The following is a 12,996-nucleotide window of genomic DNA, read 5'->3' as shown; positions in this document are numbered from 1 at the left end:
ATACTTCTTATTTGCTTTCTCAGTCCATGATAATTTCCATATTGTCTTCTCGTAAGAAATTAAAACGAGATCCCTTTGCCCCATTTATCTCCTTATTTCCCTACATCAAATCCGATTCTGATCTGGCTTTCTGAGGAAATCTCCTCAGATTTCTCGGCCTGCTAATCTCCCTAGAATCCGATCTTTTGCTGATTTTTCTCCCTGCCTTTTTCGCCACCATCCACTGTCCATACGCTTCCACCACTTCCGATGTGATCACAGGAGCTGCTTCTTGGCCACCACTATTAAGGTTCTCCTTCAACCCCCATCATTAACTTCTTCCTCCTTGTCTCTACCCTGATGTGTTGTCGTGTGGGATACAAGGGGACAACTTTCTTTCTTGTGGCCATAGTACTATCCTCAATGGAAACAGATCAAATGCAGTCCCTCGTACATGATAAGACGAATCCGCCTTCGCAGCTTGAAATTTGCTAAAAGTTGTTTTGTTAGGTCCACCTCCACGCATAACGGGCATAATTTCCACGAGTACCCATTGAAGTTGTCCTATCGATCTTCAAAGTTCGACCGATGTGGTTATCAATCTTCCATAATACCGAGCTGTCATAATACTCCATAGCTAAGTCAGGCAATCTCACCCATACCGCCACCTTCTCTCTATTGTAGCCTCATCAGGGTCAAAATTAGGATGCCAGCGTCTGACGGTAAGATAGTGATCTGCCACCATCCATGGTCCTTCAAACAATGCAAAGTCTCGATCTTCCGCATTCGAAAACTTTTCCAAAAAGAATTCATTTCCTAAATCCACCAAACTAAGGCCACCCTGAATTCTCCAAAGGACATGGAGACGTTTCATTTAGTACGTATAACCCACCCTTCGTCCTATGACTTTGACAATTAGAGTTTGACGCAACGGCTCTCGGATTCGTTTCCTCTCTTCTACGGAAAGTTTGATTATTGGACAGCCATCCTCTCCATCCTCCTATTCTTCAGAAACGAGTCCCTCATACTGGTTCTCTTCAAGAATACGCGATTCCACATAAACTCATTTAATACATCATCGATACTGTTAAATGGAATGAAAACATGCCAAATGCTTATCTGATTAAATTCATCTTTGTAGCCCGATTAAAATAATTACAATAATTTATCTTAAGTCAAAATTTATTGAAAGAAAATTAAAATATTAAATTTATTTTAATAGAGCAAGAGTGTGAAAAAAATTAACGGGACAACAGGCCCAACGAAAGGGAGTAAAAAAGAGAGGAGAGCAGCCCGTTCGGACAGGAGTGCGAGGGAGAACCATGGCCTATGCCTACCTATGCTCTGATTATTAAATCAAAACCCAAGGAAAAAGAATACCTCTTCTAGCCAGATGCCAGTCATCACATCCTCCACTCGCTGTCACTGCCTTTGATCGTTATTTTGTTCATGGCTTCCCTTGCCACTGCCACTGCTGCTTGTTCCTGTTCTCAATGCCCCGGGATTCCCAAGCTTCCCTTTCTTTCTAATTTTAGGCGCACGCCTCCTTTTCCTCTCGTTTCCTCTCACTTGATTGATTTGTTGGTGGAAGACAGTGGCTAATTGTAGTTGGTTTTCTCTGTTTCTTTTTCGCCAATCAAAAAGCAGTTTGCACTTTACAGTTCTCGTTGCCGGTTTAGTAGTGGGCTTCTGTGTGTGTGTGTGTTTGTTAGTTATAGGCTTATAGCAATCTGTTTGGTTCTTTATCGAGCAACGCAAACAGATTGGAGGGAAGGGAAGGGCCACGTGTTTCACATCACAGAGGGATAGCAAGAAATCAAATGAGAGCGCGGCACCTCTATGTATCATCTTCTTGCCCATTCCTCATATACTGCTCCTACTACTGGTATATATAATATCTTTTTACTCTCCCTCTAGTAAAAGATAAAGATGCTACTCCATAAAATAAAGAATTAGCAGAAACAGCAGCACTCTTCCTTCCCTCTACGTAGCTTTTGGTGTTGGCTGCGTTTTTCTGTTCTTCTTTTGCGTCTTCTTATTTCTTCTCCTTGTTTGTGCGCATTGTCTTCTCTTCCTCCCCATTTCCATTAGATTTGGAGAAACGCACTCTTGTCTCTCTGGGTAATTTCTTTCTGGTAAGAAACCTTGCTCAATTCCCGTTTCCATGACTTTCTTGATCCCCCTGCTATTAGCAGATATCGTTTTAGTTTCCTGAATTCCCTCTCTTTCTTTTAAATTGTTTTTCTTCACTCTTTTCAGTTTGGGTGTTTTCTTTGAATTCTTTCTCTGTTTGAGTGCATATCTTTAGTTTAGTTTGGTTTGGGTGTTCTCTTCTTTCTTGAATTGAACATGCATGCGTCTCTTCTTGTTGTTTGCCTTCACGTTCAAGTTTTAGATTGATGCATATTTATGTTCGCTTTTCTTGCTTGTTATGAATGCCTCTAAAACGATTCAATTATTTAATTCTTGGTCTGCTTTTCATCACAGATCACACGTGGCTTTTGGGAGAGTAGAAAAGCTTCTCGGAAAACTCACCCGTTACAATTTCTATAGCTTGCTTGCTCTTCGTTACCTGATGGCTCAGCCTCTTACCTCCCAAAGGGACGTGGAGACAGTTGGCTCAAAAGGAGTCATAAAAAGAAATGAATACGTCAGAATCATAACAAGGGCACTGTACTCACTCAATTATAATATGACTGCAGACCTTTTGCAGGAAGAATCAAGAATACCATTGGATTCCTCAGAGGTTAAATTGCTTGAGAAGCAAGTGTTGGATGGGAACTGGGAAGAAAGTGTGAAAACGTTGTGTACAATCAGTCTTCTGGACAAAGCAACTCGATCCCTGGCATCATTCTTGATATTGGAGCAGAAGTTCCTCAAATTTCTGAGAATGGATGACAATGTGCTTGATGCCTTGAATGTTCTGAGGAAAGAAATCGTGCCTCTTGGAATCAATTTGAACCGTGTTCATGAGCTTGCTGCCTGGATCATCTCTCCTTCAGGGTATCGAAATACTGATCAGGACACCGAGAGTGCAAGGTCAGAGATTCTGAAGAAACTGCTGAACTTGCTTCCCCATTCACTCGTGATTCCTCCAACAAGGTTAGAAAGTATTGTTGAGGAGGCTCTTGATCTGCAACGTGGTGCTTGCCTGTTTCACAATGTTTTTGATAGTGATCTCTCTCTGTACCCGGATCATCAGTGCGGAAGAGGTCGGCTTCCTTCTTCAATAAAGCAGGTTAGATGTCTTGCAGGCTGATGGTCCTTTCTTTAACGCCTTTTTTGGTCCTATATCTGTTTTCTTTGGCATCTGACTGGCCAACAATATATTTATTTAGAATCTAATCATCGTTTCTGAATATGTTCAAGATACAACGATAGTTTGTTTTAAAGACAGGTTGTGATTGTCATTGTAAGTGATTCATCTGAATTCATTTTTGGTGCTGCAAACTGTATTTTCTTCTTCTTTCTTTTTGTTTAAAGAAAAAGCCACAAGGGTAAAAATTAAACTTTGGACAGTAGTGTGTTGTTGGTAACAATTTCATGTTTCTTTGCCTTGAAATATTACTTGTAAAGCTTCCATGGTTTATTTTTTTCCCGTATGCGGAAGAATCTTAGGTTAGGTAATAATTTTAATGTTCTTGCTTTCATCGTTGTTATTTGTTTTCGTATTTCAATTTCCTGTGCTGCTTTTGCATTCATTGTTACTGCTTTTCACAACATCTTACCATGAATATACTGCACATTGCTGTGAATTTGCTGCATGAATACTCTAATTTTATGCTAATTGGGCAGATTCTGCAAGTGCACACTGATGAAGTTTGGTTTCTGCAATTTTCACATGACGGAAAGTATTTGGCATCATCATCCAAGGATCAGTCAGCAATCATATGGCAGGTAAGTGTTTCTCTTTATGTTTTTTAAATAAAAGAATATATGCATGCCTATGTTGAGTGTTTGCATAGCACATGGTCATTTAAGGTAAGCATGCCTTTGAAGGTGATCTAATGCTTATCTCCTGCCACATGATTCATCATCACCATCACCTTCTTCTCCGATCATTTCTTTTATTTTTTATTTTTAAATACCACCGCCCTTACTGGAGTTTTCATTTAAATTTAACTTTAATCTTCCCCCTTTGAATAAGAGATTAAATTAACCAATCTGATTCAGGTTATGGATGGAGGTAAAGTGTCATGGAAGCATACACTCATAGGTCACCAGAAACCAGTTTTGACGGTTTCATGGAGCCCTGATGATAACCAGCTACTTACCTGTGGCGAAGACGAGGTTATCAGACGATGGGATGCCAATTTGGGACAATGCCTCCATGTTTACGAAAAAATTGGTGTTGGTTTCATTTCCTGTGCATGGTCCCCGGACGGTAGGGTTATACTAGCCGGTATGACTAACAAGAGCTTTAGCCTGTGGGATGTCAATGGAGCAGAGCTGGACTGTTGGGAAGAGAATACACTCAGGATATCTGAGATGGCCATAACTGATGCCAGAGATATGATAGTAAGCATATGCAGAGGTGATACAATAGTATTCCTTGACTGGGAAGAGAAAAGATGTCGGAAAGTGATTCAAGAAGAGGAAGTGATTACTTCGTTCTCGTTGTCAAAAGACAACAAATTCCTTCTGGTTAATCTTACAAACCAAGAAATCCATCTGTGGAGCTTAGAGGGTTATCCCCAGGTTGTGGCCAGGTATAAGGGTCACACACGCTCACGGTTTATCATCAGATCTTGTTTTGGTGGATGCGAAGAAGCATTTATCGCAAGTGGCAGTGAGGATACTCAGGTACTGTTATTTTCAAGAAGTCGGGAGATAAATCACAAGAATGAAGGATCTTTGCCATAACAAATAATGCAATTGAAGAATAGATAGCTATTGTAAGATTATCAATATCTGCTCACTATTGTAAGATAGAAGATGATCATGCGTGATAATATCATATTGCAGGTGTATGTATGGCACAGAGGGTCAGGGAAACTAATTCAGGCACTGGACGGGCATTCTGGAGCTGTGAACTGTGTGAGCTGGAACCCAGTAAATATTTACATGCTTGCCTCAGCTAGCGATGATGGAGCAATTCGAATATGGGGTCCAGATCCCAGGATGGACCAATTTGGTTTTAAATCATGAAGGCACAAAGTCATTGACGAGCAGAATGGGAAACTGATACAGTTCAAGTTTCGTGCGTAAACTACCCTTGTTTGTAGGAGCAACATACTGTATATAGATATAGCAGCCAGCCAGCTATTCAACAATATACGCTTTCGTACTTGAATTCTTGGCTCAACGGTTGAAGATACTTGTTTTTTTTATCTGTATTCTAGGTTCAAACCTCATCGTATACGCCTGTCACCCCGCGGTGTCTTACATGCTAACTGGATTTGCAGGATGTTCAGTGAGCCGTAAAATTAGTCGTGGTGCACGCAAGCTGATCCGGACACCCATATAAATAATAATAATAAAAAAAACAATATACGCTTTCATACGCGCATGCATTGTGTCTATCATGGAATTTTGATGCTCTTTTTGTGATTCTGCACTGTTAAAGTGGTCTCCCTCCACCGTTTAACATGTCAGACATCATCTATGTGTTGTATTAAAATACCTTTTTCTTTATTGGCAGCAAAACATTGCTCTTTAAAACGTTTTTTAAATTCTTTTAAAAATATTTTTAAAACATAAAAAATAAAAATAAATAGACTTATCAGTGGCAAAGAAATGCGTTCTCTAGCCAGTATTTTTTTTCTTTCTAAATGAATCCAAAAAATAAATAAATAACAAAAAACATGTTATATATATACACACACACACTTTTTTTTTAATTTCGTGTTTTTAATGAAACTCTAATAAAAAATCAACCCATCTAATTTCTATTTTTTTTAAATAAATTATTATTATTTTTTAAAATATCAATCTTCTCATTTTTATTTTCTTAAGAGATCCTTGTATAAAATAAAAACTTCAAATCAATTACTGTAAAAAAAAAAAAATTGATATTTATGAGGACGTATTAGAATCCTTAACCGGAGCGACATGTACAAATCATAAAAAGGCAAAGGAATGGAAAAAATTCAACAAATTTATTATTTGAGAGAGAGAGAGAGAGAGAGAGAGAATCAGTTAGCTGAGGCCGTCAGTAATGAGCAGCTCCTCCAAGTCCAGAAACTTCCGGCGACGAGGCGACGTTGACGATGAAAAGGCCGACGCCAACACCAATAACACTGACACCAACGCCAAAGCCACCTCCTCCACCACCCGGAAGCCACCACCACCCCAATCTACAAAGCCAAAACCAAAGAAGCTCCTAAGTTTTGCCGAAGATGAAGAAGATGAACAAGCTGTCACCCGTATTCCCTCCTCCAAATCCAAACCAAAACCTAAACCTAAACCAAGCTCCTCTTCCTCTCACAAATTGACCGTATCCCAAGATAGACTTCCTCCAACAACCTCCTACTTAACGACAGCATCCAATGTCCAACCCCAAGCAGGTACTTACACTAAGGAAGCCCTTCTTGAGCTCCAGAGAAACACGCGCACCCTCGCTAAATCCACGAAGACCACCACCCCTGCCTCCGCGTCTGAACCTAAAATTATCCTCAAAGGTCTCCTTAAACCCTCCTTTAGCCCTAGCCCTAACCCTAACCCTAATTATTCTTCTAATCATCAACAACAAGACGATGCCGACGACCAGTCGGAAGATGAGAACGAGGATAAAGATAACGGTGCCGACGACGCACAGAATCGATTGGCTTCTATGGGATTGGGGAAATCCAATTCTGATGATTATTCCTGCTTTCCCGACGAGGATACTATTAAGAAGATTAGGGCTAAGAGAGAGCGGTTGAGGCAATCAAGGGCCGCCGCTCCTGATTATATATCATTGGATTCTGGGAGTAATCATCAAGGCGGATTCAGTGACGAGGAGCCTGAGTTTAGGACTAGGATTGCCATGATTGGCACCATGACCAAGGACACTGCTACTCATGGAGGAGTTTTTGATGCAGCTGCTGATGACGATGAAGATGACGATGATGATCGCTCCATCAAGGCAAAAGCATTGGCAATGATGGGTACTCATCAGCATCATGTTGTTGTGGATGATGGGAATGTTGCTGCTGCTTCTTCCGTTGTTCATGATGAGGAGGATGAGGAGGATAGGATTTGGGAGGAAGAACAATTTAGGAAGGGATTAGGAAAGAGGATGGATGATGCTTCTGCTCCTATTGCTAATAGGGCTCTTGCCAGCACTGCTGGTGCTGCTGCTTCTAGTACTATTCCTATGCAACCTCAGCAGAGGCCTACGCCAGCCTATGGTTCAATTCCAAGCATTGGAGGGGCATTTGGATCTTCTCAAGGATTGGATGTCTTGTCTATTCCACAACAAGCTGATATTGCTAAGAAAGCTTTGCAAGACAACCTCAGGAGGCTTAAGGTAATGTGATTTCCAACTTCATAATGTGTTAGTTAATTTTACAATTTGCCAAACTTAATGGCAGAATAGAATCACTTTTAATTTTAACCATACAAAAGTTAACGCTAAGGTTCTTGATAATGAAATTCAGGGTCCTAGAATTGCATATCATAGTAATATTGCCACGTAATATTTCTGTCAATTGATCCCTATTGTGATCAGAAGTGGCTGAATTGGAGATTTTGTGTTAATATATACACAGATTGCAATGGCTAGTTGGATCGAAGAGAAGCAACACCACACTAGTTACTCAAGTGTCATTGTAGTCTTACTCTGTAGCTCACCTTGGCTATCACTCAATATTCTTGAATTCCAACTTCACTACAGAGGCATTGCTTAAATTCATATTCATACTTGTTTATAGGATTAATATAGATGATATTCACCTGGATTAATATATGTATAACTAAGTCATTACTTTTTCTATAGGAATCTCATGGTAGAACGACTTCATTGCTGTCAAAGACTGATGAGAATTTATCTGCCTCGCTAATGAATGTTACTGCTCTTGAAAAGTCTATATCTGCTGCTGGTGAGAAGTTCATCTTTATGCAAAAGCTTCGTGACTTTGTTTCTGTTATATGTGAATTTTTGCAGGTACGAGTTTTATTTAATTTTCTGTCCTGCATGTGTATTTGTTTGCCAGTAAAAAAGAAAGAAAGAAAGAAGGAAAGAATTCGTCCTGCATAACAGTTCAATTTTTCTTGGTTCTTTGAGCATACCAAAAATTGGTTTATGGTACCTTGTCTTGTAATCCATTTTAAAGTAGTGGAGGCATATTTTAATTTACTTTATTTTTCAATGATATATTATAGCAATCAGAATAAAAAATGCCATGTCACATATACATCAATGCTGATATTTTGTGCATATGTCATTTTTGCACTTACAATTTCTAATCAATTGAACCATTGCAAGTTTATAGGCGTATTGCTTTTTGCAGACCTTTTCTGTTGCATGTTTATCTTGGAATCAATTTACATTACATTTTGAAGAACTTGTTCTATGCTGTCTGGGTTAGCGCACGGGTTTTATCTCATTTTCATCTGTAAGCCCTTAGCAATTACACCATCTCTTCCATTCAACAAAACCAGGTAAAAGCATGTAGAGCCAGGTCATTGAAACTTGGGAGTTACATTTACAGTGCACTTCTTCCACTAAATTAAGTGAACCAGAACTTCGGTTAACATCTAAACCTGCATGTTACTTATGAGTGCCAGTCTCAAACGCAAGCTTAGATTCTCCCTACATTGTTAACATCAGAAACTGCATAAGTTGATGATATTGATTTTTAGGTTCCCGCAAGCTGGAAGTTTCTGGTTGATGTAATTTTGTTCTCCTTGCAGCATAAAGCTACTTTAATTGAGGAACTTGAAGAGAGGATGCAGAAGCTTCATGAAGAACAGGCATCACTTATATTCGAAAGAAGAACCGCTGATAATGAGGATGAAATGATGGAGGTAGAAGCAGCAGTGAAAGCAGCGATGTCAGTTTTCAGTGCAAGAGGTAATTCTGCAGCAACAATTGATGCTGCCAAAAGTGCTGCAGCAGCTGCATTAGTTGCCTTGAAAGATCAAGCAAATCTGCCAGTGAAGTTAGATGAATTTGGCAGAGATATCAACTTACAGAAACGGATGGATATGGAGAAAAGGGCTAAGGCTCGTCAACGCAGGAAAGCTCGTTTCGATTCGAAGAGATTGTCATACATGGAGGTGGATAGTTCTGACCAGAAAATTGAGGGAGAATTGAGCACGGATGAGAGTGACAGTGACAGTGAAAAAAATGCTGCTTACCAGTCAACCCGTGATTTGTTGCTCCGGACTGCTGAGGAGATCTTCAGTGATGCATCTGAAGAATATTCCCAACTTTCAGTGGTGAAAGAAAGATTTGAAACATGGAAGAAAGAATATTTTGCAAGCTATAGAGATGCTTACATGTCACTCAGTGCACCTGCTATTTTTTCTCCTTATGTGAGACTAGAACTTCTAAAATGGGACCCGCTGCATGAGGATGCTGATTTTTTTGATATGAAATGGTATGCTTCCAGTGTTGCTAATAATTGCATTCAAATACTGAATTTTTAGAACCTTATATGTAGGTTTTTCTTTTATTTCTTGATTCTCAGAGTTGAAAATTCATTATATTTGCATAGAATTCTGCTCCCAATAATTTGACAATGCCGCACACATACTTTAGATTCATTTTTTTGTTTTCAATTAGCACTAACTGTTCTTTATTTCCTCCTATTCAGGCACTCTCTACTATTTAATTATGGTCTGCCAGAAGACGGAAGTGATCTCAATCCAGATGACGTTGATGCTAACCTTGTACCTGGACTGGTGGAGAAGATTGCAATTCCTATTTTGCATCATGAGATTGCCCATTGTTGGGACATGCTTAGCACTCGAGAGACGAAAAATGCCATTTCTGCCACAAGCTTGGTAATAAATTATGTTCCGGCTACTAGTGAGGCTCTATCAGAGCTACTAGCTGCAATCCGCACCCGTCTAGCTGATGCAGTTGCTAGTATAGTGGTACACAACTTTAACCTGGAAGTCATTTTTGAACACTGTTGACTTGCACACACAGACACGCTCCCTATTACTCTTATTGCACTTCTGTTATTCATTTTCTGTATCACAGGTCCCAACATGGAGCCTGCTTGTGCTGAAGGCTGTGCCGCGTGCTGCACAAGTTGCAGCGTACCGGTTTGGAATGTCTGTTCGTTTGATGAGGAATATCTGCTTGTGGAAAGATATCCTGGCATTGCCAGTTCTTGAGAAGCTTGTCCTTGATGAGCTTTTGTGTGGGAAGGTACTGCCTCATGTTCGAAGCATTGCATCAAATGTTCATGATGTAGTCACAAGAACTGAAAGAATCGTTGCTTCTTTATCTGGGGCTTGGGCAGGTCCAAGTGCCACCAGTGATCACAGGTACCCAGAACATTCGTAAAACTTAGCTTGTATTGAACTTTAACTGGGTGCAATTGCCATTTGTATGAATTTCTTTGACAACATTCATTGATTTGACTGAGTATGTATTATTATGCAATGGTCTGATTGCCTTGCTGCTGTATTTGTTAGAATTAATTTAATTAAAATACTGGTTTCTAGTTTCAGACACAGGTTTCAAGAATAGATATTTCCATTTACGAGTTGTTTTAGGGTTTTAGATAAATGGTGATGAATTATACCTTTCTCTATGATGTTTCTTAATATCCCTGACTATGGTGCCTGATGTTTTTTTTTTTTTTTTAATTATGGTATGATGATGAATATTGGGCTTTGGCAATTTGTGAATTAAGAAGTACCTTCATCAGACATGATCCATCCCGTTGCTTGTCATCTTCATCTTCCCCTTTGTTTTTCCCATCCATTAAAAGATTTTGGCATTGATGATATAGTGTTCTTATTTTTATTCGGTTTTCTTATCTTTCCTTGTCTTGGCTGTTCAAATAGTTAGTTTGGTGATGGGGCTGTACCATCAGCAAGAGCATTTTCTTGCCTTTATCTGTGTTGTGTTGTCAAAGCCCAAGATTCTAGGGGAACCTTTTGTCTTTGCTTAAAGACTCAAAAGTCTATATTATTAAGTTCAAGTTAGTTTATTTGGAAAAGTGGGGGAGTAGAATCGAGCAAAACAAAGATGGTATATGGGAAATATAGGTCCAAGTTGGTCAACTTTTTGAGCCTTACAGCCCCAACAAAGTAGTACGCACTATGTTTCAAGTTTTTTTCTTTTTGACGTGCTGCTTCTTTTCCCAATTTTTCCTTACCCTCTTGTTTTATGTTTTTGTAGATTCAATGTCTAACATTTACCTGTTTATGAATCAGCAGCCACAAGTTGCAGCCACTGGTGGATTTCATTTTATCAATAGGAAGGACACTGGAGAAAAGACATGTATCAGGTGTCACTGAGACTGAGACTAGTGGACTTGCTCGTCGATTGAAGAAGATGCTCGTTGAGCTGAATGATTATGACAATGCTCGGGACATGGCTAGAACCTTCCATCTGAAGGAGGCGTTGTGAATCAGGTGCGCAATTGGTGACCAAGACTTTATTTGGAAGTTGCTAAGACCTCGTACATACTGGACCTTCCATTTGGAGGAGACATCGATTAAACAGGTCAGTCAGGATCATAATTTGAAGTAGGTAACTAGAAGAAGATGCTGTGACTTGGCTTGTGCTTTGTATTTAGAGGAACCGGGAACTTCTAGGGAATTATGTGGATCTCTAATGGTGGGAAGAGACAGTGAGCTCTGGCATTTGAACTGTTTTTGAAGTGGTTTGCTGTCAAATGCTTTTCTAACTGGAAACTCTCGTTGGGTTGTTCTGGAAAATGTTGCAATTTTTTGCGACCATTAGGTGATTTCTGCTGGAAGAAAGTGTTCTCGCTTCAAATCACAAATTTAAGCATGATTTGCTGTTAATGTCTCATGAATTCTACGAGTCCTAAATGTCGATGCTTACAGTTAAAATCGAAGACTTTATAATTTTGGGTTATTTCATACATCAACGTAGAGTAAGGTGATGTTTCACAGATTGGAATGCAAGATGTTTAAAGAAATCAATCATCAGATAACATCCTGTCAAATTGCACTTTTCAGATTTGACTGGGGAATATGTAGCGATTCTTCTTTTGGCTCCCCAGGCCTGGAAATACTCGACATAATAGAGGCTGAGCTGCCCCGTTTTACTCGCACTTTTTTTATTATAGCAAGATCTGGTCATTACATGTACATGGAGGGCTGATTGTTATTTCATAGGCTAGCCGTCAAGTTGTCAAAAATGTTTTTTTTACACGACACGGAATATACAATATAAAATATAAACTTGGATTGTAAATTTGAATCGTAAAATTATAAGAAAAATATTTTAACTAATTATATATTAACAATTTCAGTCAAATAGTAAATAATAATATAACACAATTAAAATAAAAATAAAACAAACAATACAAGCATCCAAATATCTTGAAATATATAATTCAAATAAAATTTTATTTATGATTTAAATAACTTAAAAATACAAAAAGAAAAAAATAAGATTGAACAATACCACCTCACTTTCCATTTTTTTTTATGTTAGTAACAATTCCTAGAAATAATGTCCAAATATCCCACCAAGCAAGACATGTATTTCAAGTTTTCTCTAAATCTTTATCGTCTTTCTTTAGAGTTAACAAATAGTTAGTCTAAAACACAATATTTCTCTCTATATAAGTATTCTTATATCTTATTTTACTGTTTTAATTCATCACCATCTACCTCTATCTTCTCATGGTTTCGATCTTTCAATCATGCCTTCCCAACCTAAAATACAGTATAAGACTTTCCTATATCCAAGATCCTCTAATGCTAGTATTAGTCTGTTAAGATTGAAAATTTGAGATTTGGGGCAATGAGGAAAGGGAAGACTGAGGAGTGGGGACTATGTAGTGGAGTGTCAGAGGACTCAGATAAGAAGGTAGTAAATTTTTTAACTTTTGCGAGTTAAAACTCAAAATCGATCAAACTCAGTCAAACTCGTAA

General features: G+C 38.8%; 2 protein-coding genes across 4 annotated transcripts; both read left to right on the top strand.

Moving 5' to 3' along the window:
• The first annotated feature begins 335 nt into the window (after positions 1 to 335).
• On the top strand, positions 336 to 5,297 carry LOC118045125 (WD repeat-containing protein 26 homolog). 2 transcript variants are annotated; one of them, XM_035053673.2, is made up of 5 exons: positions 336 to 1,864; positions 2,467 to 3,217; positions 3,775 to 3,876; positions 4,153 to 4,782; positions 4,945 to 5,297. In XM_035053673.2, exons 2-5 carry the CDS (start codon positions 2,555 to 2,557, stop codon positions 5,125 to 5,127), a joined length of 1,578 nt encoding a protein of 525 aa, XP_034909564.1. In that variant the 5' UTR covers positions 336 to 1,864; positions 2,467 to 2,554; the 3' UTR covers positions 5,128 to 5,297. The 2 variants fall into 2 exon arrangements, with proteins under 2 accessions (XP_034909564.1, XP_034909566.1); XM_035053675.2 differs by lacking the exon at positions 336 to 1,864 and adding an exon at positions 1,879 to 2,114.
• Positions 5,298 to 6,031: 734 nt separating this feature from the next.
• Positions 6,032 to 12,005, top strand: LOC118045123 (transcriptional repressor ILP1). 2 transcript variants are annotated; one of them, XM_035053668.2, is made up of 6 exons: positions 6,032 to 7,429; positions 7,898 to 8,065; positions 8,815 to 9,503; positions 9,720 to 10,002; positions 10,112 to 10,401; positions 11,302 to 12,005. In XM_035053668.2, the coding sequence occupies exons 1-6, from the start codon at positions 6,137 to 6,139 to the stop codon at positions 11,492 to 11,494; spliced, it is 2,916 nt and encodes a 971-aa protein (XP_034909559.1). In that variant the 5' UTR covers positions 6,032 to 6,136; the 3' UTR covers positions 11,495 to 12,005. The 2 variants fall into 2 exon arrangements, with proteins under 2 accessions (XP_034909559.1, XP_034909558.1); XM_035053667.2 differs by having other exon boundaries at positions 11,299 to 12,005.
• Positions 12,006 to 12,996: the final 991 nt, after the last annotated feature.

The sequence above is a fragment of the Populus alba genome, chromosome 8 (assembly GCF_005239225.2).
Source record: "Populus alba chromosome 8, ASM523922v2, whole genome shotgun sequence".
In the NCBI taxonomy this organism is placed as follows: domain Eukaryota; kingdom Viridiplantae; phylum Streptophyta; class Magnoliopsida; order Malpighiales; family Salicaceae; genus Populus; species Populus alba.
Note: the sequence above shows the minus strand (reverse complement) of the source record. Positions and strands in the feature narration are given on the sequence as shown.

Excerpts from the sequence above, each read along its gene's own strand:
- LOC118045123 (XM_035053667.2), top strand. The coding sequence starts at position 6,137 with ATGAGCAGCTCCTCCAAGTCCAGAAACTTCCGGCGACGAGGCGACGTT. Across the intron at positions 9,504-9,719 it reads GATTTTTTTGATATGAAATG|GCACTCTCTACTATTTAATT; the intron begins GTATGCTTCCAG and ends CCTCCTATTCAG. Across the intron at positions 10,003-10,111 it reads ATGCAGTTGCTAGTATAGTG|GTCCCAACATGGAGCCTGCT; the intron begins GTACACAACTTT and ends TCTGTATCACAG.
- LOC118045125 (XM_035053673.2), top strand. The coding sequence starts at position 2,555 with ATGGCTCAGCCTCTTACCTCCCAAAGGGACGTGGAGACAGTTGGCTCA. Across the intron at positions 3,218-3,774 it reads TTCCTTCTTCAATAAAGCAG|ATTCTGCAAGTGCACACTGA; the intron begins GTTAGATGTCTT and ends CTAATTGGGCAG. Across the intron at positions 3,877-4,152 it reads AGTCAGCAATCATATGGCAG|GTTATGGATGGAGGTAAAGT; the intron begins GTAAGTGTTTCT and ends AATCTGATTCAG.